The sequence below is a fragment of the Schistocerca americana genome, chromosome 5 (assembly GCF_021461395.2).
Source record: "Schistocerca americana isolate TAMUIC-IGC-003095 chromosome 5, iqSchAmer2.1, whole genome shotgun sequence".
Lineage (NCBI taxonomy): Eukaryota > Metazoa > Arthropoda > Insecta > Orthoptera > Acrididae > Schistocerca > Schistocerca americana.
The window spans coordinates 385,894,601-385,921,050 of record NC_060123.1 but is presented as its reverse complement, the minus strand read 5'-3'; the positions used below and the strand labels follow the sequence as shown (position 1 = coordinate 385,921,050).

General features: G+C 39.0%; 1 protein-coding gene across 3 annotated transcripts in view; it reads right to left on the bottom strand.

The window, feature by feature from the left end:
• LOC124615844 (ATP-dependent RNA helicase DHX30-like) overlaps positions 1 to 26,450 on the bottom strand; it is a 358,540-nt gene that overhangs the window by 259,835 nt on the left and 72,255 nt on the right. For 2 of the 3 annotated variants that reach the window (XM_047143997.1, XM_047143996.1), the window contains exons 3-7: positions 25,963 to 26,243; positions 25,458 to 25,831; positions 20,718 to 20,772; positions 20,420 to 20,585; positions 20,079 to 20,289 (exon numbers count right to left, since the gene is read on the bottom strand). In XM_047143997.1, the coding sequence (XP_046999953.1) occupies positions 20,079 to 20,289; positions 20,420 to 20,585; positions 20,718 to 20,772; positions 25,458 to 25,831; positions 25,963 to 26,243 (1,087 nt within the window). Of the gene's footprint in view, positions 1 to 20,078; positions 20,290 to 20,419; positions 20,586 to 20,717; positions 20,773 to 20,955; positions 21,115 to 25,457; positions 25,832 to 25,962; positions 26,244 to 26,450 lie in introns of those variants that run through there. The other variant, XM_047143998.1, reaches the window with a different exon arrangement.

Sequence of the window (26,450 nt, the reverse complement as noted above, 5' to 3'; positions counted from 1 at the left end):
GTGCGCACCGGCGAGACAGAAGCCAGCCGAACTAAGTGACCAGGTGGCGACACCGTCTAGCAGGATCTTCGAGTTGGTGAAGGAGAAGACCATTTGTCTTTAGTGGACTACTTCGAGCCCTTCTGGTTAGAATAAGACTTGGGTGTTGTTTGGATGGAGGTACGGGAGAAGTCTTCTGTCATTTCCTGCCTGATGGTTGTGTATAGGGTAGCTTTGCCCCTTTAGGTGAGAGTTTGATGGTTTACTGCACAGCGGGACAGGGGGACAGTGATGCTACCTTGACATTTGGTGACTTCACAACTTCAGAGCCAAATCTGAGGTTGCATGTCTGCGTGGCCATGTCCTTCATGGAGCGAGGTGTAACAAGAACTTAACTACAGGTGCCATACACGAGAACACAGTGTTTGCGACTTGCCAGCAACTTACGAGCTACTGGGTCAATTTTTCCTTTACCTGAATCTCTTGAAGAACCCACTCATCTAGATACATGGGACAATCCAGGGAGGAGGCGGCATGGGCACCATTGCAGTTGATACAGCATGGAGAAGAAGGCGGACATTCACCTTCACCCTCATGTGCATCCCTGCCACAGGTTACGCATGTGGCAGGGTGTCGACAAGATGTTCTAGTGTGACTGAACCGATGACACTGGTAGCAGCGCATTGGATTCGGAATGTACAGCTGGACTGTGATTTCATAGCGTGGTTTAATCTTGGACTGCAGCACCACCCTAGGTGAGGAAAAGAGCACGGGTGGGCACCAAGGAGGAATCTACCTTTTTCATTATACGATGGACAGCAATGACACTCTGATCACAGAGGTAAGATTGTATTTCAGCCTCGGTTTGACCATCAAGCAGCCTAGTATAAATTACACCACGGGAAGAATTCAAAGTTCTATGTGCCTTGATATGAACAGGGTAGCCATGGAGAAGTGAGGCAGCAAGTAGTTGCACTTAAGAATTAGAAGCCGTCTTCAAAAACGAAGTTCCATTCCGTAAACAAGAGCAGGATTTCACAGGGCCAGCAATGGTGTCAACACCTTTCTGAATAATAAATGGACTGACCATGGTGAAGGACTGACCGTCTTCAGTACATGATACTACAAGGAACTGCGGTGCAGCAGGAAGGGTCTTCGAGTCAGTAGTTTCATTACGTTTATATTTCGTTGACATCGATGGAGAGAGGATTGACTCATCACGAGAAAATCCCCCATGATTGATAGCGTCTCAGATGGCGCACTCCTTCCAACTGGGGACCCCCTTCACAAGGGGGCACAACCCCCTTAGGTGATTGTTCACGCGTCAGGTCACACCTCCCGAACGCCTGAAGGAGGGACCAATGGGCAATCTGAGAAGGTTAAAGGTCAGGCAATCACCCCTCCCTGGGCCTGACCTGTACCAGGGGGTACGTGCGAACCCTACCTGTAGACCTGGGGCTGGAAATTACGTGTTACCCAGTCACCTTTTACACTTCATATGCGTGAGCTGGCCTTCAGAAGCACACGAGGAGAAGAAGAAAAAGGAGGCTCCTCAAATGCCGAAGCGGAGGAACAAGAGGAGAAGGGAAACAAGGAAAGGAAAAGGGAGACAACCTGGACATGTTCCCCAAGGCAGGGGGAAAAGAATAGCAAGAGGATAGACATACAGCACAAAAGGTAAAAATTGCTGCAAAGGCTGGGGCCCCGTGGTAGCCAAGCACGAACCCGCCGATGAGTGGTGAGCCCCCTGGAGGGTAACTGATGAGTGACCCCCATGTCCTGTACAATCTCTCGAGTACTTATCATAGGTGCTTTCTCAAAATGCTCAAGAACAGTCTCTTCAAATGCAGCATCCTGTCATGTTCGAGATCTTCCAGCATCACCGTGATACCCCGCTAAGGAGCCTGTTTCGCCAAGTCGCTGGTGAATTGCTGTAAGCATTTGAGTGTGTGGGTGGTGTCTTGCTAGGTATGGTTCCTCCTACAACCATCGAGCTTCATGCGCATTACGGTCTGCTAGTCCAAAAACAAAAATCATATCTCGTTGTCTGTCAAACGAATACTATACTGCCATGCTTACTGTATCCCTAAATCGTAGGTGACGTGTGTGTGCTCTGAAGCGGAGCTTGTGCATGAATGCCTCTGACATGAGGTGGAGACAAACAGCAAGACCTACTCAACACATGCGTGTATCATGCTGGGTCAGTGATGGGCTGAGGGACGTATGTTTGGGTGAACCAAACACCATAGCACTGTCCATCAACCAACAAACGGCAACAGGGCAATTCCATAGCCAATCAAAGCATGTGGTGCCAAGTTTCCATAGTTTAAAACTGCTGTGTTGTTGACCTACACAACATTAGTAATTTTGGTTCCTACTGGCATCAGCTATCCAGGGTTAAAATTTCATGACAATTTTTTTCCACCCTGTATGAGATGAGACCTACTAATGTCTACATATTTGTTTCTCAATATAGATACCCTGGCGATGAATACACTTCCTACAACATCAGACCGCTTTGCTAATACAGTCACTGTAGAATGTTTGACTTTGTTGACAACCTCAACCTTACCTCTGCTTGCACCAATTCACAACTACCAAAGCTTAGTCCTCAGAGGTGTTCTTTAAGTTTTGGAAACAGATGATAATCTGATGGTGCCGAGACAGAACTGTATGGAGGATGATCGATGATAGCTAACTCAAGGCATACGACTGCTCAACATGGTGCAGCGTTTGCATGGTCTGGAATCATCACACTGAAGAAGAGGGCGCCTCATGGGTTGACGACTCTTCAAATTTGAAACTATTATAGCACGTCGTTTCTCATGCACTGACAGTTACATTACTCACTGCCATCTTATACACTACAATTTGGAGCACTCTAGCAACAGAGGGCTACAAATCTACAAATATGTAGTAGACATAAAGAAAAAAAGATAACAATATTTCCAGAGACATTATTTTCCAAAACGACTCTGTAGTTTCAAGGAATTTATAGGACGGGAAGGTATCAGAAATGTTGCTATTTATAAATCCTCCGAGAGAATAACGAAAGACATTGTATGACTTAGTGATACATGTCACCTCGGCTTAGATGATACCAGAACTTCAGGTTATTTTAAATGAATTACCTCCTTTATCAACTGGGCTGTCATCACTCAAGATACCGAATAGCAAATTCATTAGAGAACCATTACTAAAACTATCTAATTGGCCAGATGACAGAATTCCACATGAAGACGATATCCATGGCTGTGCCAAGAAAGAACTGAAAAAGCAAGCCCAAACTGGCATGCAGGAGCATAGTCATAATGCTGTAATGCCCAATTTCAAATTTGGTAAGACAGTCCTAATTAAGGCATATCATCCTGGTCCAAATATACAGAAAATAGGAAGTTTTTCCAAAAATATGAAGGTCCTGATTAAGGAGTGGATATTCCACATCCTAAAGTGGTGTTTTTAATAGAGCCATCAAGTGGTAAAAAAAAGTTTGTATAATACAGACATGGCAACAAAGTATATAATTTAAAATATTCATCTCACCTCAGAGGGTTCCAAATCTGTGTGAACTCTGTAGAATGACACCTATAAGGCTTTAGCTGATTGTTATATTACTTCACATTTTGGTTTCTGTGTAACAATGCTTCATTTCTTCCTATTGTATCTACTTTAAGTTATGTTTTCTTTCACTATCTGTATCTATTCTGTTAAAATAATGGGATGCTGGCAGATTTTTAGTCACGGCGGAGGGACTGCCTCCCTCCAACAGGTGTTTTTAACTGATTACAAATATGAATAACCCAATTAATATTGTTAAGGTATATTGTCAAAGTCATAGGCATTGGAGTTTAGGCATATTAACAGATACTTGCATCATATGAAAGGGTCAAACTTACCGGAGCAGATAAAACTATTGTCTGTTCACAAATACTTCTGAACATTGCATATGTAAAAATACAAATCCAACATTGTGATGGGCAGATGTTAAAGAAATCACATTGAACAGGACAAGAAAAATGGGGTAGACAAAGTACTTAATTAAGTCAGTTGAAATGTTTGCATCCAGATTAAAGCCAATCGAGACCAGTGACACTCATAGCAGTAAAAGTTAGATGTAAGTTCTCAATAGCCTAATATAAGCTTTGCTTGAATTAAGGGATTTAATTTTAGCTATTAGTACCAGGAATGAAATATGAATAAATTTTTTGTCACTATTTCAAGTGGAGCGCACAAACACTTAGGACCCAGAAAGAACGGAGATCAACAATCACACATGGAATCACAATAAATTAGGAGTAAGTTTACCACCATGTGTAATGAGAAAGGAAGATAGGTATATAGTGCTAGGCAGGATGCTGTATGCTTCCTTGTATATAGGGTATAGAAGAAACAGGGTAAGAATCAAATGAGGAGGCGCTACAACATTTTTGAGGACAGGGAAAAATATACAGATATATAACTACCATGAGGAAGGTTGTACAATGTGGATGACATCTTTCTGTCAAAAGAGGTGTTGTATAAACACAGTTCCTACACATATGTAGAATACTATAAATTTTGAGCTTACCTCCAAAGTTGAAGGATGGTAATCAACCCAAATGAAATGGTTGAACAGATGTGCTAGTTTATGAAATGATAAAAATGATAACAGGTATCAGTTTTTTCATCAGTTTTGTGTGCTGACCCAAAATCGATGTGATATTTGAAACTAAAAAGCTATCAGTAGCTCAAAATGTAACTCCACCTGCTTCATTGCAGTAACCTAAAGGCACAAAGCTATGTATAATTAATGAACCATTAATGCTAGGCTAATAACTATTAAAATTCTGTACAGCCCTGCGCCTGCTATACGGACATCTGAGTCACAGCTCTCGTACAAGATAAGTAATTTAAGTAGTAATAAACTTTTTTTAACACTTTAAACTAATTTATTACATTAATTATAGTGCTCTTCAAGCGTACCATTAAAGGTTTTTGTCTTACTCGCGTATTTTCACAGTAATCACGTAAAGTTCATTTTGTTTACATATCGCGGCCAGGCCGAACTTTTGAGCTTTCAGATTAAACTTCATACCGCAATTTTAAGTGCATTTACTGATAGTTTAGTGTGCTAAATACGTTTGCTGCCCTTTTATATCTGTAGAATATCGTCACCTCTTAATTAATTTCCAGTAAAAACCTTCTGCACCACTGTTTACACAGTCACGAGTAGGCCTAATTTTTAGTACACGTATTTTCATTGTTTTCCGGTAACTTAATTGTCTTTCTGTCACTAAAATCGATTTGTACCACGAGTGTAAAGTGCCTGACATGCCGTAGAATCGTTAGCTCCGGGGTCTGGTGTGATGGATGTAGTAACTTTTTTCATTGGGGCGATTGTAGTGGCGTGGGAATTGGGAAAATGAGTGAGACTCATCAGTGGTTCTGTAGGCTATGCAGTAGAGATAGAAAGATTGTGGAACAGGAGGGGAAAATTGGTGCCCTTCAGGCTGAGTTAGATGAGGCTAGGTGAGAACTGGGCAGGTTAAGGGGGGAGAAGGGTAAACAGGGGTGGGAAGTGGCAACAGGCATAAGGAACAGGCCAAGAAATTCTTCTGACAGCTTTGTTACTAATGTACAAAATAGGTTTGACCTGTTGCCTCAGTCAGAAACTGATGAGCCTCTCACAGAAGCAGATGTAGACAGGGCTCAACAAGCTTTCAGCAGCAAACTGAATAAGAATGTAGGGAAGTCTGCAAAGAGAAAGAAAGTCTTGTTGCTAGGTAGTCCGCATGCTAGGGGTGTGGGCCAACTTCTGCAGGATGAATTAGGGTCAGAATACCAGGTCACAAGTTTTTTCAAACCTAGTGCTGGACTGGGGCAGGTTACAGAGGATTTAGGCTCACTATGTAGAGGCTTTACTAAGGAAGGTACCGTGGTTATTGTGGGTGGGCCGGGCAACAGAGATCCGGGGTACAGCATAGAGTGTGACCTCGCAAAGATTGCATCAACATCGAGTCATACCAGTGCTGGGTTTGTGTCGGTTCTGAAGCGCCACGACCGACCTCATTTGAGCTCTTCTGTCAGGAGAGTTAATTTGGAGTTGGAACAGCTACTTGGATCTGGTGCAGGGTCACACATTGATGTGGTTCCTGTTGATTCACTCTGTAGGTGGGACTATACTAGACATGGCCTACACCTCAACAAGAAAGGGAAGGGTAAACTGGCTGGGCTGTTAGCAGGAAATTTAAAGGGGGGAGGAACTACATCTCATGGTGGAAACTCCTTTAGTGTAAGAGCAGTGTCCTGTGGGAACTAAGCCAGGCAAGTACTTAAGGTGTTAAAAAAGTTCAAGATACAAAAGCAAAGTGAAAAATTATGTTGGTATATTTCATCAAAATATTGGGGGATTGAAGAATAAAATTGATGAGCTTCTGCTATGTTTAGAAGATATAGAAACTGAGAATGTAATAGATGTACTATGCCTGTGAGCATCACATTGTCACTGATATGCAAAAGGTTAGCATCAATGGGTACAAATTAGCTGCACATGTAAGTAGAGATAATATGATGAGGAGGAGGAGTTGCCATATATGTCAAAAGCTTCCACAGTGTAAAAAATTTAGAAACTAAAAAATTTTGTGTAGAGCAACATATGGAAGCATGTGCCACTGAACTTAAACTAAATGATGGCACTTTCATAATTGTAACAGTGTATAGGTCCCCCACAGGGAATTTCCAGCTATTTCTAGAAAACTTGGATGCTTTGTTGTGCTATCTGTCAAACGGGGGGAAGCAAATTATCATTTGTGGGGATTTCAATGTAGATTCCCTGAAAGAGTGTAATAGGAAGAATGACCTTGTAGTATTACTCAGTTCTTTCAATTTGAGCTCCGTCATTGATTTTCCTACTCGGATAACAAAGAACAGCGGTACATTGATAGATAACTTTTTTATAGACCAAGATAAGTTTAAGGACAAAAATGCTTATCCTGTTGAGAATGGTCTTTCAGATCACGGTGCACAGCTAGTTACAGTACATGACATAGCTCCATGCAGTATATCAAATCAGACTTTCAAAGCAGTGCGTTTAATTAACAATATAAATATTGCAAACTTTAGGGAAAGCCTGCAGCAGCTAGACTGGGATGAAGTGTATAAGGAACCCAATGCAAACTTGAAATATAACTTATTTCACGATACATTTTTAAGGGTATTTGAAAATTGTTTTCCCAAGAAAATAGTTAAACATAATTCCGAGAAAACATATAAAAAACCTTGGCTAACTAAAGGAATAAGAATATCTTGCAACCGTAAAAGAGAACTGTATCTAACAGCAAGAGGGAGTACTGACCCCGAAATTGTTCAACATCATAAAAACTATTGTGCGGTACTAAGAAAAGTTATTAAAAAGTCCAGAAGCACGAGTATCATGTCCGAGGTCAGTAACTCTGATAATAAAATTAAAGCAATTTGGAATATTATTGAAAGGGAAACAGGGCAACCAAGAGCACAGGAAGACTTCAGTGCCATAAAACTGAATGACAAGTGTACTAACAAACAATCAGAAATTGAAAATATTTTCAATAATCATTTTTTAAATGTTGTGGAGAAAATAGGATCTAGATTTTCACTAGAAGAGGCAAGGCTACTAATAGAAGAGGTCATACCTGTGGAGTTTGAAACAACTGTAATTCCACCAACCTCTCCCTCTGAAATTAGTAAAATAATAAACTCACTGAAAAGTGATGGCATTTCCAGCAAGGTACTTAAAGCTTGTTCCCCACAGATAAGTAGGATTCTCAGCCACGTATGTAATAGCTCTTTGGAGCAGGGTGTTTTCCCCAATAGACTGAAATACGCCATTGTAAAACCATTGCATAAAAAGGGAGATACGTCGGATGTCGACAACTACCGCCCAATCTCTCTTCTGACAGCTCTATCAAAAATTTTTGAGAAAGTAATGTATTCAAGAGTAGCCTCCCACATTTGTAAAAATAAAGTACTAACAAAATGTCAGTTTGGTTTTCAGAAAGGCTTTTCAACAGAAAATGCTATATACGCTTTCACTGATCAAATATTAAATGCTCTGAATAACCGGACATCACCCATAGGTATTTTTTGTGATCTCTCAAAGGCCTTTGATTGTGTAAATCATGGAATTCTTTTAGATAAGCTAAATCATTGTAGTTTGAGTGGGGCAGTGCACAAATGGTTTAATTCATACTTAACTGGAAGAATGCAGAAAGTTGAAATAAGTGGTTCATGTAATGTTAAAACAACAGCAGATTCCTCAAACTGGGGGGCTATCAAGTACGGGGTCTCACAGGGTTCGGTCTTAGGTCCTTTACTGTTCTTGATGTACACAGGGTGTATACGTGGACGACGAAAAAAAAAAAAAAAAAAAAAAAAAAAAAAAAAAAAAAAAAAAAAAAAAAAAAAAAATTTCCCGGATTTCCCGCTTAAAAACACACTTCCTCCCGGATGAGAATACATTTTTTTCCGTGTTAAGTAACAGTATACATTACCTCGAAACCGTAAAACTTATCAACCCTTTAAATGATTGTGGTTTTATACACCAGTGTAGAATTTCCCGGCACTTTGAAAAACGAAATTCAGAGGAAAAAACACGTTTTAGAAAGATTTCTGATGTGTAGCAGCATGTACACTGCATATTTTCCTATTCCACCAAACACCGCACGTTATTTTCCGAAGGATTGAAATCGAGATTGCGATGCGCTTTTGTAAGCCAGGTGTAGCTCATGTCAAGTGATCTCGCCAGCCGATGACAGCGGATATTCAGATCATAGGACATGTGGTGTAGTCAGCCAGTAGCAACATCACTGTAAAGTAGCGCGAACACACAAATAGGAAAAGGTAATGGTTTAAATTAATATACATAATGTAGCGACAAGAAAAGAAAAGCTTTTACATTTAATATTGGTCACTAAGATTTATAAGCTGCAAGAGAAGCTAAGCTTTAACACATAATGATCTTTTGTGCGCGTGTTACACTTTAAAGATACATCACAAAAATGTGCCAGTAAATTTTTTAACAACGACATAAATGTCTGATCTTCTGGGCTCGAAAATATCCTACATGGTCGCCCTCAAACATTTGATTTTTGAATGAGAGTCAAATGCTCTGTGATTTAAGAAAATCATCGGACATTTGCACGCACAGAGTTCATCTTGCATGAAAGGAAATTTACGTTGAAAGTAACGCTTTCCAAACAACGATTCGCAATATCTTCCCGCGACTGTTGGAATCGTTTCAGCAGTTGCCACAGCGTGCCAAATAACAGATGCCGCAGCGCTTGAGCAGCTACGGTGACGCAGGAAACCCGTACATTCGTATGTGTAAAACATTAAAAGATCTTACATTATGTCATAAAAAAAACAAGACATTCGAGGACACTCGAAGAGCATGGGAATTTTGTGAACTATACTAAAATCCATCATTCGGCTTAAGGTGCACATTCGTATGTCCAGATTCAGATGTAAATTTTCTTTGAGTACCTGTACTGTATTATCTCATGGTTCTTTATTAAGGCATAATGCCATACGTGCTAGAAGATGAAAACGTGTACTGGAAATGCAGCGAACAGTTGAATCTAGCCAATAGTGTGGAATTAAACACTTAGTTTCAAATAAATTGACTGCCTCAGCAGAAATTATTAGTAAAAGTCAAATTTCTTTAACAAACCGACAAAAATAACTTCATTGTTCTGCAAGGCGATTAACGCTTGACTTTCAGAGAGGTGGAAACAAAATAAAATCTTAAACTAATAATATATTTTAGCCTTCTGTAATTATGTGAATGTAATTTAATTCTTTTGATAGCTCCTGGCCACAGAAATCCGTTTTGTCTTGATTTGAAGTGAGAGCAATAAACGAAGAGGGAACAGCAAACTCACTTAACGTTAACGTAAAGACGGGTCACATGGAGACTACCACCTCCCACTACAACTCACAGTGCTCTGTAAATCAGGTCCGGATCTAGGATATTTCCGAACCGGGGCGATATTTGATAGTTGCGCTCCCCCCTCCCTTGAGCATTCAGGTAGGATGCCAAAATTTTAAAAATCGACTTGTCAAAAATATCTTCATTTTGTAGCACACATCTTTCTGAAGAGTCTGATACATAAAACATATATATATATATATATTTGAGGGAACATAAGACATTTTATTTGGTCTTAAGTGTGGCAAAGTGCAGTGCCACGCCTCTCTACACAGCATTCTTCCATGGCACATCTCTCGTATTGCGCTCTGTGGAATTCAAACATGTAATATTTTGTAATGGAATGGGTGCCATCAAACTATATTCACACCAGTGGAAATTAAAATGTCCTGTGGTGCCTGTCTTGCTCCCAGTCGGCCGGTTTGACATCCTGCGCCTCTTACTGACATCCTGCGCCTCTTACTGACATCCTGCGCCTCTTACTGACATCCTGCGCCTCTTACTGACATCCTGCGCCTCTTACTGACATCCTGCGCCTCTTACTGACATCCTGCGCCTCTTACTGACATCCTGCGCCTCTTACTGACATCCTGCGCCTCTTACTGACATCCTGCGCCTCTTACTGACATCCTGCGCCTCTTACTGACATCCTGCGCCTCTTACTGACATCCTGCGCCTCTTACTGACATCCTGCGCCTCTTACTGACATCCTGCGCCTCTTACTGACATCCTGCGCCTCTTACTGACATCCTGCGCCTCTTACTGACATCCTGCGCCTCTTACTGACATCCTGCGCCTCTTACTGACATCCTGCGCCTCTTACTGACATCCTGCGCCTCTTACTGACATCCTGCGCCTCTTACTGACATCCTGCGCCTCTTACTGACATCCTGCGCCTCTTACTGACATCCTGCGCCTCTTACTGACATCCTGCGCCTCTTACTGACATCCTGCGCCTCTTACTGACATCCTGCGCCTCTTACTGACATCCTGCGCCTCTTACTGACATCCTGCGCCTCTTACTGACATCCTGCGCCTCTTACTGACATCCTGCGCCTCTTACTGACATCCTGCGCCTCTTACTGACATCCTGCGCCTCTTACTGACATCCTGCGCCTCTTACTGACATCCTGCGCCTCTTACTGACATCCTGCGCCTCTTACTGACATCCTGCGCCTCTTACTGACATCCTGCGCCTCTTATTGACATCCTGCGCCTCTTTTAAAAAATCTCTGAATTAATACTGGTTTGGATTATTTGTAACCAGCATAACAAGAACTCTTCAGATAATTTGCAGTCTTTACTGCCTATTAGCTAATAACTTGCTGATTTGTGTGACATAAAATTAAATATAGGATACATAAAACGAGTAAAGACAAGAGACAAGCAAGACAGTACATGTTTCTTCAATCGTTAAGTCCTAGCTTCTTTTCTCTCTAATCTTGCCACAGCTTTATATGGCGTACTTTCCTTTCTGGGAAAGAATCTACTGCCTCATCAAAGTTCGTCAACGTTTTGCTACATGAAAAAATGAAATGTAGTTGTCTAATACTAGAAAAGCTGTTAATACAAATTGTACCCAAGACTGGTGTGGTTTCTCGATCTGATTACGTGTATTTTGTCACTGCTATATAAAATGAAATAGGCCTGCCCAATATTGCAGCAGTTGTTACACACACCAAATAAACGAGACTGTTTTGGCGCAAATGGTCATTTTTATAACACGACGGAATATAATTCATTAAGTACCAATATCAAATGCCTTTTAGGCCTACTACAAGCAAAAAGTTGTGTGTTAGGAAATAGTTTCACATTTCATTCATACTCTCTAGCTTCTGAAGCATGAGATCGAAAAGAAGTAGTACTAAATTTTTAAATAAATTTCGAATCGTCATATTCTCCCTAATTTGTGAGAGTCCCTGTTTCTTCTCCTTCCACGTTCTAACAAACAATCTTATCACTAATCTTGTAACTATGACTGCCAGTGTCAAAACTTATTCTCTGGCTAATTTTGTCACCGGTTTAGTTATCCGGTTGGGTGTTATTAAGTGTTCGTACAACGCGTTTTCCACGCTACTCCTAGAATAGAACATTAGCGGCTGCTAGCCGGGGACTGTATAACTGGCCCTTAGCAGTGTAGTGGTCTGGCCAAAAATTTTCTGTCAAAATTTCGTTTTCTTGGACACACGGAGGAGACAATACGCAATCTTTGTTGCCTGTTATTCCTGTTAGTCTTTTTTTTACACTCTGGTAGTCTGAATCTATGGAATTCGCTAGTGGTTATAACAACGCTGATCATTTGCAAACCCAGTCAACCACATAAACAGCGACTGGCATTCATCCGTTCGGCTTTATTCAGCTCAGCTCGTATAGGCCCATCCCCATTTGTCTGCATGAAAGTTTATTTCTATGTGCGACGGGGATTCCCTTGGCAGAGACACCACGTACACTATGCACGCATTCAAAATTCGACTTATGATTCTTTCAGAAATCGACTTAGAATTTGTTCAAAAATGTTCAAAAACCAACAGGGGTGCGTTCAAAATCATATGAGAAATCGATAGACCGACGTGCACTGGGTGCTAGGGGCTTTGTGAAACAAGGTCACCCCCCCCCCCCCCCCGAAATTATCGCCCAGGGCAGATAACCCGGTTTCCCCCCGCCCCCTAGTTCTGGGTTTGTTGCGCATACGTGAATCTGGCAGCTTAAGCGCACCAGTAAAATTTTTCCGGATATCATCTGGCTGCTTCCTGCTATTGCTTATCCAGCTAACTGCCACAACAACAACAACTTAAACATTAGTGTCATGCAATATTTTGTGTAATGTAATATCTTGTACAGACATCTTTTATTAACCTGACACGTTCCACATCATTACGAAGTGTCGTATTCATGATCTATGGAACAAGTATTAATCTAATCTAATCTAATCTCTAATCTAAGTAAAGAAAAAAATCCAGAAATGAAACACTGATACATAACATAACAATGATTGTGTCAATCTATTGACATATTATGGATACACATTTTGTAAATATGCTTTGGTGTATCTTATAAAGGATTTCGTATATCTACTACATAAAATCTGTAAGGATTTATGCAGTTTTGTGCAATTTTCTAAAGGCTGGTAGTAACAATAATTGCCAGATGTTTTTATATAAAGGAATTTGGTAATATTTTGTGTGTACTGAATAATATGAATGGATCTGAAACAATTCTGAAGATAGTTAATGAATGAGTTTAGAAACACGCACAATGTCTAGTGTAACTACAATATGGATGATCAAGCTCATACGTATTCTGACATACCAAGAGAATTTGAGAACAGGCTACAGGTGTAGGTGAATAGAAGTAATATTTATGCAGCTTTTATCAACATATTTATGGTTTTACCATACCTAAAGACCTTAAACATGAATTACGTAAGTGGTTACTTTAAAAAAAATAGCCAAGGAGTTTCTGTTAGCCACATTAAAATCATTAAGGAAACTGATATCTTCTTGATTTCCATTGGGAATAAATAAATTATTTACCACTTTATTTACGACTTAACTATAAAATTAATACAGTAATTTAAAAGTGATGTCTTCCAAACACACAGATGTTAATTCATAGCTATTTCCTTATGACTATAATACTTGTGGTGACATCTTTCTTTTAAGGAAGAAGATATGTGGTGCAGCTTCTGTAAGGTCTTCCTAGCTGAAGAATGATGATCATGATGGTTGCAAACATTATTTAGTTACCTGGTTTGCAATGTAAACTTGATGTTCTGTCATTGCATTTTTGCATCTGAACTGATATTGATGTATGCTCCACACTTTCAATGTGGGATGGCAAAATACAGCATAACCGCAAGCTGTGGTATCTGTTGGGCATTGGGTTTTTATTCTGTGTTTTGAAATCCTGTCTTGGAGAAATGGGGCACACAACCAATTAAAGAATGCACCTTGACAATTCAGGTCATGTCACGGCAAACAGAAGACTACGAGTCATCTGTTAAATCGTTCTATTCATTCAAATGTCAGATATAGTTCATCTAATATCATGGTGAATGTACGAACATTAACTACATAAATGCCGTATTCCTTCTTATCAACTAACTGTAACAGAACATGCACTGTAACAGTTCTAAGGAGTAATATTTTCTATTATTTAGTAGAAAGTTGACACCATTTCTCAGTTGACAGATTTCCAGCACAGGAGCCAAATGCTATGAAGATGAAGTCGAGATTGAATTACCTACAAGGTAAAAATCTAATTTGCCGACACAAATGTTCAGAGTTGTAAAAGACAGCACTCTTAGTCTGAACAAATACACACATTTTATAAGCCTCAACACATCAAGACATAAGCATTACTTATCTGATGCCTAACAAACTAAATATATCGTGGTTAACTGACTGTAATTCCTAACCCTCGAATAAATTACAGTGGCATTACCCATCTTTGAGAAAGTACCATCAGACAGCACGAGATTGCGGGATGAGTAAAAGGTAAAAATTTTTTTACAGAAACATGAATGCAAATTATTATTTATTGATTTGTTGCCATTGTTTCACGTGACACACACTCTACACAATGTTTTAGTCTCTGTTTCACCATTATTCTTATTATTAAAATCCACAGTCTCATAAATGCTAAGGCAGGTCATAGATACAGTACCAACAAATGTCACCAGACCACAGGCCGATCAAATTTCCTGCACTGTGATGTAAACTGTTTGACCAGTTCAAGTCATCCTCAAACACAGCCCTACTTGAAAAAGTGAAAACAGAGCTGAAACACAATGAGATACTTATCATGAAATGTAACAACATATGGCACAACTAATCATCCTCCACACAAGGAAACCATAAAGTTTGTGAAAATTTGTTAGGCAAAATGCATCAAAAATCTAACAGAAAATCATTTACTTCTCACAGAAATTTAACTGAAATATTAAATTCTGAAACTTCCTGGCAGATTAAAACTGTGTGCCGGACCGAGACTCTAACTCGGGACCCTTGCCTTTCGCGGGCAAGTGCTCTACCAACTGACCTACCCAAGCACGACTCACGGTCCCGTCCTCACAGCTTTACTTCCACCAGTACCTCGCCTCCTACCTTCCAAACTTTACAGAAGCTCTCCTGCAAAATTCTGTTTATCTAATACAGATAATGCACAACTTGCCTTTCTCTGGAAGCAAAAGTGTAAAAGTTAGTTACACTACCATTTTATATTAGACTGTTGGTTAGTGTGGCCATTAGGAAGCATGGCTGTTACCTTGGATTACCATCTACCAGTTACGTTATTTGGCAGAAAACCCAAAGAGATTCTGGTCATACATAAAGCACACCAGTGGCAAGACGCAATCAATACCTTCACTGCGCAATAACAACGGTGAAGTCATTGATGACAGTGCCACTAAAGCAGAGTTATTAAACACAGTTTTCTCAAACTCCTTCACCAAGGAAGACTAAGTAAATATTCCTGAATTCCAATCAAAAATAACTGCCAAGATGAGAAACATAGAAGCAGATATCCCCGGTATTGCAAAGCAGCTTAAATCACTTAATAAAGGCAAGGCTTCCAGTCTAGATTGTATACCAGTCAGGTTCCTCTCAGAGTATGCTAATACAATAGCTCCATATTTAGCAATTATATAAAACCGCTCGCTCACAGAAAGATCTATACCTAAAGACTGGAAAATTGCTCAAGTCACACCAATACCCAAAAAGGGTAGGAGGAGTAATCCATTGACTTACAGGCCCATATCGCTAACGCCTATTTGCAATATGGTTTTGGATCATATACTACATTCAAACATTATGAAGTACCATGAAGAAAATGATTTACTGACACACAGTCGGCACGGGTTCAGAACATATCATTCTTGCGTAACACAATTAGCTTTTTATACTCATGAAGTAATGAGTGCTATTGACAGGGGATGTCAAATTGATTCCATATTTTTAGATTTCCAGAAGACTTTTGACACCGTTCCTCACACGCGTCTTCTAACCAAACTGGGTGCCTATGGAATATTGCCTCAGTTGTGTGACTGGATTCGTGATTTCCTGTCAGGAAGGTCACAGTCCGTAGCAATAGACAGAAAGTCATCGAGTAAAACAGAAGTAATATCCGGTGTTCCCAAGGAAGTGTTATAGGCTCTCTATTGTTCCTGATCTATATTATCGACATATGAGACAATCTGAGTAGCTGTCTTAGATTGTTTAAAGATGATGCTGTCATTTACTGTCTTGTAAAGTCATAAGATGACCAAAACAAATAGCAAAATGATTTAGATAAGATATTTGTATGGTATGAAAAGTGGCAATTGACCCTGAATAAAGAAAAGTGTGAAGTTATTCACAAGAGTACTAAAAGAAAGCCACTAAATTTCGATTACGTGATAAGATACACAAATCTGAAGGCTGTAAATTCAACTAAATACTTAGGGATTACAATTACAAATAACCTTAATTGGAATGATCGCATAGATAACATTATGAGTAGAGCAAACCAGACTGCAATTCATTGGCAGAACACTTAGAACGTGCAACAGGTCTACTAAAGAGACTGCTTACACCACGCTTGTCTTCCCTATTCTGGAGTACTGCTGTGCAGTGTGGGATCCACATCAAGTAGAACTGACTGATGACATCGAAAAAGTACAAAGAAGGGTAGCTCATTTTGTATTATCGCGAAATAGGGGAGATAGTGTCACTGACATGATACGTGAATTGGAGTGGCAATCATTAAAACAAAGGCATTTTTCATTGCGACGGGATTTTCTCCTCTGATTGCAAAAACATTCTGTTGGCACCCACTTACATAGGGAGAAATAATCATCACGATAACATATGAGAAGTCAGGGCTCACACAGAAAAATTTAAGTGCTCTTTTTTCCTGCGCACCATTCAAGAGTGGAACGGTACAGAGACAGCTTGAAGGTGGTTCACTGAACCCTCTACTAGGCACTTTATTGTGAATAGCAGACTAGTCGCATAGATGTAGATGTACCTTGCTTCATTTCTGCAAATTTTTAGTACTTTACGTGCTAATTTGTTTAAGTTTACGCAAGGTAGATATCAATTCACACCTATCAACAAGCCGCCGAAGAAAAAGTGTATTGGTTAGAAAAACCCTGTAGCTAAAAGACAACAATATCCGGGCATCTGAATCATGTGAATGGGAGCTTCAACTACACTATGAACATAAAACAGCAGCTACAACTAGGGAAAGGGAAACTTCGGAGGACAGAGAGATGCATGTGCAACGAGACTGATGCAGAAAGCAATAACCAAGAATTGTGAATTTACATTTACCTCTATTACTCTAATCATGCTAAACTCTTAACAGGATGGATTGATGTCATATGTAACTACTGTTGGCCAAGGAAATATAAATGCGAACCATTAGATGTGTGTTGCTCCAATGAGAAAGTGAAGCTGTTGCCACTTAATGAGCCTCCAGAGCCACTGTTTTCTTTCTTATGTAGTAGTACAACAGATTCCAAGCATTTTCTGAACAATAACAGGGCATACAATTTGTTTTCAAATCATGTATTTCAGAGTGTCATGTGTAGTGCAAGAAGATGGTTATATGACTAATTTTAAGGTACAGTGCCAAATCTGCCACAAAACTGGATGATTTTTCCTCCCAGGTGAAAACCCAAAATTTCTACAAGTTTATTTCATAGGCAATGAAAAATTAGAGGCTGATCAAGAATCTGCTAATATACCTGTCATGCAACAAGACATTGTTTTAAATCTGCAAAGATTACTACATCTGCACAATCACTCGGTATGACTATTTCAAACTGCATTAGACAGAATGCCTACAGATGAGAATAAAGTAGGCATATGTGCTGACAATATTAATAAATATGTGAAATACTTGTTCATTAAGCATATGAACGCGTTTTTGTAGTCAAAATATTTCTTGCAGAAAATTAAGTGTAATTAAATAACAAACGAATATATTTTACAGTTAGGTTTTAGATACATAATGCATTATGGATGTAAATTTGTAATTTAAAAAGGAATCAAAGTGTAATCTATGATTTAATTGTTCTAACTAAACATTTTGTTTGAAATTGGCGTATATTTGCAAAAGTCAGAAGTATAAGGCTAGACCCCAATTTTTATTAATGCCACAGTTGAGGACGTATTCATTTGTCGCATTTAGTTTTCAGTGATTCAAATATGGCCTTTGATTTAAAGCAATTGCATTTTCCCAGGTGGCTTGAATTCGCTACGAGTTTCAACAAGGCCAGGGCCAATCACTTTGGATGGCTGATGTCAAACATCTCAGGCAATGCTGGGCACTTCATCTAGTTTTAGGAAAAAAACCAACTGTAAACAACTCACTATTATACTATCTGTTTTCTCCATTTGCTATTATCCAAGATAGAAAATAGTGTGCAGTCAGATCATATAGAGCCTATTTATGTGTTTATCCACACAAATTAAGAGTAAAAACAAAGATGAGGTGACTTACCGAACAAAAGCGCTGGCAGGTCGATAGATACACAAACAAATTGTGTGTATGTTTGTGTATCTATCGACCTGCCAGCGCTTTTGTTCGGTAAGTCACATCATCTTTGTTTTTATATATAATTTTTCCCACGTGGAATGTTTCCTTCCATTATACAAATTAAGAGTAAAATATACTAACACACTCACAAAAGGAGCATGCAGGACATTGATTCCAAATGGATTATTCAATTATTACAGGAATGTAATGGTTCTCTACTGTATATCTAAGGTACACTTTGTACGATTGTTTACACAATGCAGTATTTTATTTTAGTCATTATATCTTAATGAACCACAGGAATTGTAGCTCTATTATGATTTTATCATGACACACCCATTAATAAAAGAAGTCAGTCAGAGAAAGATAGTATGGATTTCTCATTGATTATAATTATTCTGTTAGACAGGAACATACATAATGGTACCCAATACAAACCATCAGCATAAACAGGCACCACATTAAAAGGGGCCTAAGCAAACATGGTTTGGATACAGAAGTTGTTAAAATATGCCTCAGAATAATATTCTGAGAGCAGAGAAACACTGTAGGAGTATAAATCTCAGTTTTCTCTAGTATTTGAAATTACAAAGAGACCACTTGCGTCAAATGCTTATGACTTAATGTTAAGAAGTTTATACTTTGAGATCTAACCTGAAAAGCTGAGTGAGGTAGATCTGCTGGTACGGTGAGACATGTAACACAACAGCAAAATTAAGCAAGGCTAAAACTAGTTAGTTACAAATTATGACAATATCAACATGACTGTCACACTGCCCACAGAGAAAAAATATTGGACAAAAATATAAAACATCATCTGTGGAGCACAACAGAGTGTGGGGTTCAATCTACTACAGTTTGAAACAGTATCCGAATTGTGATTATTGTGGATGATGGTGTTTTCAGCCCCTACTGTGGGAAGTGAAATATGGCTAAAGGAAACCATGTCATTAGTTTTGGATTAATAGAAATTTGAGTATTGTTACTGGGAGTATCAAAGATATATGTAACAATGTACAAAAAGCTAGATTGCTACTTACTGTAAAGAAGACAAGTCAAGTTGCAGACAGGCACAATTAAACGACACTATCATAAAGCTTTCGGCAACAGCCTTCATCAGTAAAAACACACACACACACACACACACACACACACACACACACACACACACACACACACAAGCAAGCACACCTCATGCACACACGACCACCAACACCTGCATCTTAGGCCAGAATACAGAACAGGTTGAATCACCAGATTGACATACAAATTTGCAGTCAGAGTGTGTGGGATAACCACGAGAGCACGATTTCTTTCAAATTTCATGAGCTGTTTATGATGGCCTCTTCATCATCTTAAAGGCATTCTTGAGTAACATCAAATCACTACGTCCAACTTCAAAGTCAACTAATGCTCATGACCATTACAGCATGTATTTGAAGCAACACTGATTTACAGCTCCATGAAGGTGCTACTACCACCACTCTCATGCAAATGGCATGGAATTTGACTAGACATCTTTCAGATGTAAAAGCTTGCCTACCAACTTTCGTTTACCTCTCACAACTCCTCCTCTGTGTTCTTTTCTTCCATCAGTGTATGTACATAACAGCTGTCACAATTCATCTTAACTCACCCGCTCATCTCTTTCTTCAGCAACTCTTTCAGCAAGAGAGATTGCTGCAATTCTTCTTGGTTCAGTTACAACTATAGTACACTCAGATCCATGACCTTTCTTAATCCAATCATCAAATATGAATTGTGGAACTTGAGTACTTTTCCCACAGCCAGTTTCTCCTCTGATTATGAGAACTCTATTATTTTCCAGGAGTTCTAACAACTGTTCCCTGTACAATATTACTGAAATTTAGTTCTCTTTACATTTAAGTAAAAAACTAAGGAAGTAAATATCCAAGTAACATGCAATTCCTATTAATTCAAAATTCATGTTGTGGAGAAATGAGGAGCAGGGCATACCTAAACTGGTAAATCGGAAGTTCAGATTTTCTGCTTCCCATCTTCATTCTTCTTTCAAGTCTTCTTTGAAGTTCAGAACTTCGATTTTTGAATACAGTTTCATTTTTAATATTAAAGCTGAAGGTTTGAGTGACAGTACCAATTTCAGCGTCCACAGTATCCGCATCTAGAGTGAAATATTTAGCAGATTGTTAGAAAATAAGGAGCATGATCAGACATAAAAGAGCTTGAAGGCCCTAATCTTGCCTAAATATACAAACAAACAAGGGCAAACTAATTGCTGTAACATTCAACTGACCTTGTGATACTTCTGTGCAACTTTCAGTGACATCAGCTATTGTATTCTTGACACACTGAAAAACAAGACGTACATAAGATAGCAAGTGAAATGAAAACAGTTTCAAAAAAGAAGAAGAAGAAGAATAAGAAGAAGAAGAAGAAGTAGTAGTGTTAGTATTGACTATTGTACTTACTAAACAAGAAAGTAAAAATAGCTCAGAACATCAATGAAGACAGAGAAAGATGGCTGCACTCACCCGATTTGCAAGTTTGCAATCTCTTCTGTCCAAACAGCAACATCTTTTCTGTCTTTTTGATGTCTGATGACTATTACTGGCTTTCTTGTTTAATACATGTGATCTCCCAGTTTTCTTCATTGATGTTTATTGACAGAGGTAATACGGCACTGACAGACTCTAAAAACAAGCAAAGCATAGTGTAAAAAATGGAATTTGACAATGCAAGCAATATAAGACTTCATTTCTTTATAGTAAAAGACAGCACACAAGTGTCAGTCAGTTACAGTCAGCACCTCTGTTTTCTAAACACATGACCATGCCAGAGCAGACAGGGGCTGTGAAAGACTGAATACAGGAGAGAACATGGTATACAAGGAGCCCCAGATCTTTAAGGGTAAAATTATACAGATAGTAACAAATCCTAAACTGAATATGGCGAGAAAAGAAACAAATGGGAGGAAATGAGTATTTAGCTTCTTTTCTTAACAAACAACTTACAGCTTATAACAACTTAAGTTCATAGTCATTATTGTTATCAACATTTATGTGATCCATGATCTCATTGTAGGAGATTGCAACTGTCAAAAATTTTTTTTAATAGGAAAAGGACACTGGGATGCATATCCCCCTGTAACAGAGCACCCTGGGTTGTGAAAAGTATTGAGACAAGGATTTCTGAACTTTTGTACAGGTATTTGGCAGTGAGATCATTAGACATTTTTCCTATCTTCACTTGTGAATTAACAGTGGAAAGTTTAAGTGCTACAGACAAGTCACACACAAGAATGAAAGACACAAGCTGACCATTCTTTCTTATCCTTATTGATTGTTTGAGATTAAAATGTCTTTATCAGCATAACACAAAACTTTATGTAATAAAATTTAGTTTTTATGTAACAGAACACTTTCAGCCAAGACATACAATTCCTTGAAATTATCCTTCCCTTTCCATATCTGTTTACTTGTATTTACTTTACCATCTTTCTTTGTGTGGTTCAAGTTTTCATTTTAGATTTCTCTTTTAGGAATTATCCCCATATTAGACATCAGAATCACCTGTTATTTGCAGTGATATAACAGATTTCATGGAGGATAACTTCCATGAATTAATCCTGCAAAGCCTCACGACAGCAACACAGCACTGCTCTTCTTAATTTTGATGCTTTTTACAAATCCTTTTGAAGTAATTGAGGTATTACAGTCAAAGCACGAGGTCAAAATAGCTCGATTCTGACAACTAGTTTTACTTAAAAGGCAATGTTTTAATAGCTCAAAAAATGGCTCATAGCACTATGGGACTTAGCATCTGAGGTCATCAGTCCCCTAGAACTTAGAACTACTTAAACCTAACTACCCTAAGGACATCACACACATCCATGCCCGAGGCAGGATTCGAAGCTGCAACCGTAGCGGTCACACAGTCCTAGACTGTAGCGCCTAGAACCGCTCTGCCACACCGGCTGGCTTTTAATAACTATTAATTCTGTAATACACCGAAAACACACATAATACCTCTCCTACACAAAATTCAGTTTCATTTTTGTAAGTAACTGTTTGATATATATAACAATAAAATTGTTTGATTTTTATTTTGGCATTTTCCTTCTACTTTTTGTTTTTTATGTTTTTAGCCCTTTCAGCTCCCTTTAAAGCTGAATCAATATTGTATAAACACTATTTGTATGTAAAAGGAAATGACAATTTGTGACTGTGTACAAATGTCATTCAGCTGGACTGAAGTATCTGTATAACTGCCATCAGTACAGCTTAAAATTATATTAACTTTAATTTTATTCATAAGACACAAACTTCTACTGCAGATCTTGTCTGATTGCATGAGAATGGTGTTACAAGCCACCAGAATAAATGAAGCACCATCAAGTGAAGGGGGAGGCAGTTTTGGGAAGTCCAGGCACATCATCACAGATGTAGCACACAAACTCTGACAGCTACAGATGTGCAGTGCGTATTTTTCAATATGGTGCTGTATTTCTTTTGCCTAATATGAAGTTCACAACAATGATGCAGCAAGATAGTTCTGTGCAGCCATAAGTTTTTTTGTTTATACATGAAACCAAATAACCAAAGACTATGCAAAGATTTTGTTTGTTATTTATAAAGTTAAAAACAAAAAATGAACCTGCATCTTGGGACAACCAAGTAACAGAAAAGAATCATATTCACAGGAGTTGTGGATTTGGGATTGTATATTATGGGCTTTTATTAATGCCAATTCAGAGAAATTGACAGATCTCAACAGGACTGGAGCCATTTTAATTACGATAAAGCCATTTCTAATTTTGACAATTGCTGCCACTTCTCCCAATGCATCTTCAATCTCTTCAAATATAGCTGTTTCATTGCCAAGAACATATTTTGGGTCAGCTCAGTTGATATCACATATTACGGGACATTTGTGTCTCCTCATCTTTCAAGTCAGCTTTTCTCCCTTGGCATTACCGGAGAAGTAAATGTCTTATGGTTGTATTTTTCCAAGTTGAAAGTGTCCTGGTATTTAAGTAAAACTTCTGGGGGTCTTTTGATACCAGTGTGAGAAAGCTCGATTTATTTCATAGTCAACCCCCCCCCCCCCCCTCCACCATGGTGCCACCCCCTCCAAAAGGTGCTCTAGCCATAGGAAGTACCTGCTCATAGCACTGGCTGTCTGACATGGCAACCAAGGTCAGGAGTGGGGCACACATGGGGAGTTGACAGTGCTGGTACCAACTGTTCAATCCCTGCATCGTGGAGGGTTACCTAACAAGCCTCATCACAAATGGATAGTGTTGGCTTTTGGGGCATTATGTATTCCAATTCCGCAAACAGTGTTGAGGATGAAATAGCGCTTATAATTGAATGTATGCCATGTTGGTGACCTCCACCATGTACACTGCAATACTATTAAATTTAGAAAAATGGAAGGTAAATTTGGTTCTTGGGGACTGTGTGTGTATATGGACAGAAAACATGCGGGGAAAATTTAGGAAAGAAAGAAAGACAGCATATAACTGGAACCAGAGCCATCATTAAAAAGAGTATGCAGGACTCCTTGAGTCAGTCAGTCAGAGAGTGTGTGTGTGTGTGTGTGTGTGTGTGTGTGTGAGAGAGAGAGAGAGAGAGAGAGAGAGAGAGAGAGAGAGAGAGAGAGGGGGGGGGGATTTCAGTTAAGAGAATTACAGCACAGGAACAGAAGAAAAGCACAAGCACACTGTCTCATGGCACCCATGATGGCCACGCATGTGACACAAAATAGTTGTGTGCCCTTGGGGGAGAGACTGGTTACTTCTGATTCAAATAAACCATCTTGGCATAAGCCTGAAGTGAAACAGGTAAAGGGTTGCTGTTGTGACCAAGATTCAACTGAATGTAGGAAACAACTCAACAGAAACTTGATGAGTCTGGACTGGCCAATCTGGGGCAGGAACAATGGACAGTAAGATGAACAACAAAGAAATCGACAAATGCGATAGCACTACAGATAAACCAAGTCCAACCAGTAATCAAAAGAGAGAAACACTGAGATGTAACAAAAACAGAGACCCAGAGCCAACAGTACTTTGCACCAATGAAGTGAATACAGCATTAAGTCCCATCTTGTTGCACAGCGGAACCTACAAGGTGGCTGTGACTACCAATTGGTTGGCAGAATGGCGTGCTGTGCCACAACAAGGTGGTGCTGATCCTAGCAGCCAACATCCAATTCCATGCCCTCCAGTCAGCAGCCGCGATACCATGAGCTGTCTGTAAGGAGACTGAAATGGGCATTACCTGGCAGATGCAGGTTATCTCATCAGGCTGCAAGGAGATATGAGCCTGTTCACAACTGTGAGGTTTCTAATTAACCTGTTAGCACAGAGATTACCTGAGGAACTACTGCCAATTCAAGTGGTTAGATAATACTACACCAGTGTGTTGGGGCATGTGTGCAAACCACCCATCACACAAGGACTGTCACAGTAGTAAGGGATGGTTTGCCACCAGTAGGGGAAAAAACAACTATGCGGTACATGACAATTCAATTCCTGCATAACAAACTTTGATGTAATAGCATAGAAATTCGGTGGGGAAAAAAAAACACCACTAAATTAGATAAAGGACCACACTAAATTAAGCAAAAACAAGACCAAATTTGACAAAAAACACCAAATTAGGCAAAAAACATGGAATTTGGTAAAACATGCAATTTGGCAAGAATATAAAATTTGGCAAGAATATAAAATTTGTCAAAAAATACCAAATTTTGCAAAAGCAAAGAATTTGGGGAAAATCCTCAAATCTGGCAAAGATGTACAATTTGTCAAAAAACAACAAATTATAGAAAAGACCACTGAATTTAGCAAAAAATAGCAGCGATTTTATCTGTAAAATGGAACAATTTTTTTTCTGTCCCTACACATAACATTTCTTCAAAATGCTTTACCTTAATAAGCAATAAGTGCCCCCCACCCAAAAAAAAGAAAAAGAAAAAAGAAAAAGAAAAAAGAAAAAAAAAAACACCAACAAAAAGATTGTAACTGTACCTGAAAGTAAGTGTGAAGGGTATTTAACTGTCGTTCAAACTCGGATGGCAAAGCAACAAGAGGTGGAGGTGGCATCTCCATTCTTCTTTCAATACAGGGAGTTCCATCTTTCAGCAGTCGTCCCTGTGCAGTAAGCCAATTAAGAGCATACAGCGCAGCAATTTTAGCAGCTTGAGATTTGGTATGTCCTTCTCCAGAAAACACTGCATGGGAGGGCCACCGTAAATGGTATGAACACTGCCATGAGTCCTTCATGCGACTGTAACTGGGGATTGCACAATAAGCACCACTGCGTAAGTGGTGCGCCACTCCCGCAAATACATTATGAAGAGTAGCTTTTGGTTGTGGGAAACGCCTAGCAACCATTTCTAACACTGCAAACAAAACACGAAAACATTAGTTTTCACTTGAATTTTCATTCCTTAAAATTGTGTGAATGTTATTTATTATATTTAAGTAATCCACCAAGTAAGAATACAACAGAGTGCAATAAAAGGCCACTTACCTGCTTTACAGACAGATGTCTCCGACTTATGTGATGAGTTCATGTTTCTGTCCACCAATATTTTTTCATTTTTCAGCTGTGCAATAGAAACGTCTGATGTTTTATTTTTCTTATTCTTGGAAGCCAAAATTTTATCATCTAATGTATAAAGTGACATGATTTTTTGTACTGGTTGGAGGTTCCCATCTTCACCTATTATATTTTTTTGTTTCAATAAACTCAGAGCTAATTGGGCAGCTTCATGCTGAGCCTGACTTTTTGAATTTCCTCTTCCCACTGTTCTGCAAATTAAAAACCATTTGAAATGGTATATTTACAATACATATTCAAAAAACGAAATGGTTCAATACCTCAACTGCTTCAAGCAAACTAATAAGAATAAATGTTGTAGGGAAGTTCTGGTAGAATGTAAATACTTCTGGATTAAAGGAGACTATTCACTGAAAAGCAGAAGCATTGAGCCAGTGATAGATACCAAAAAAGGAAAG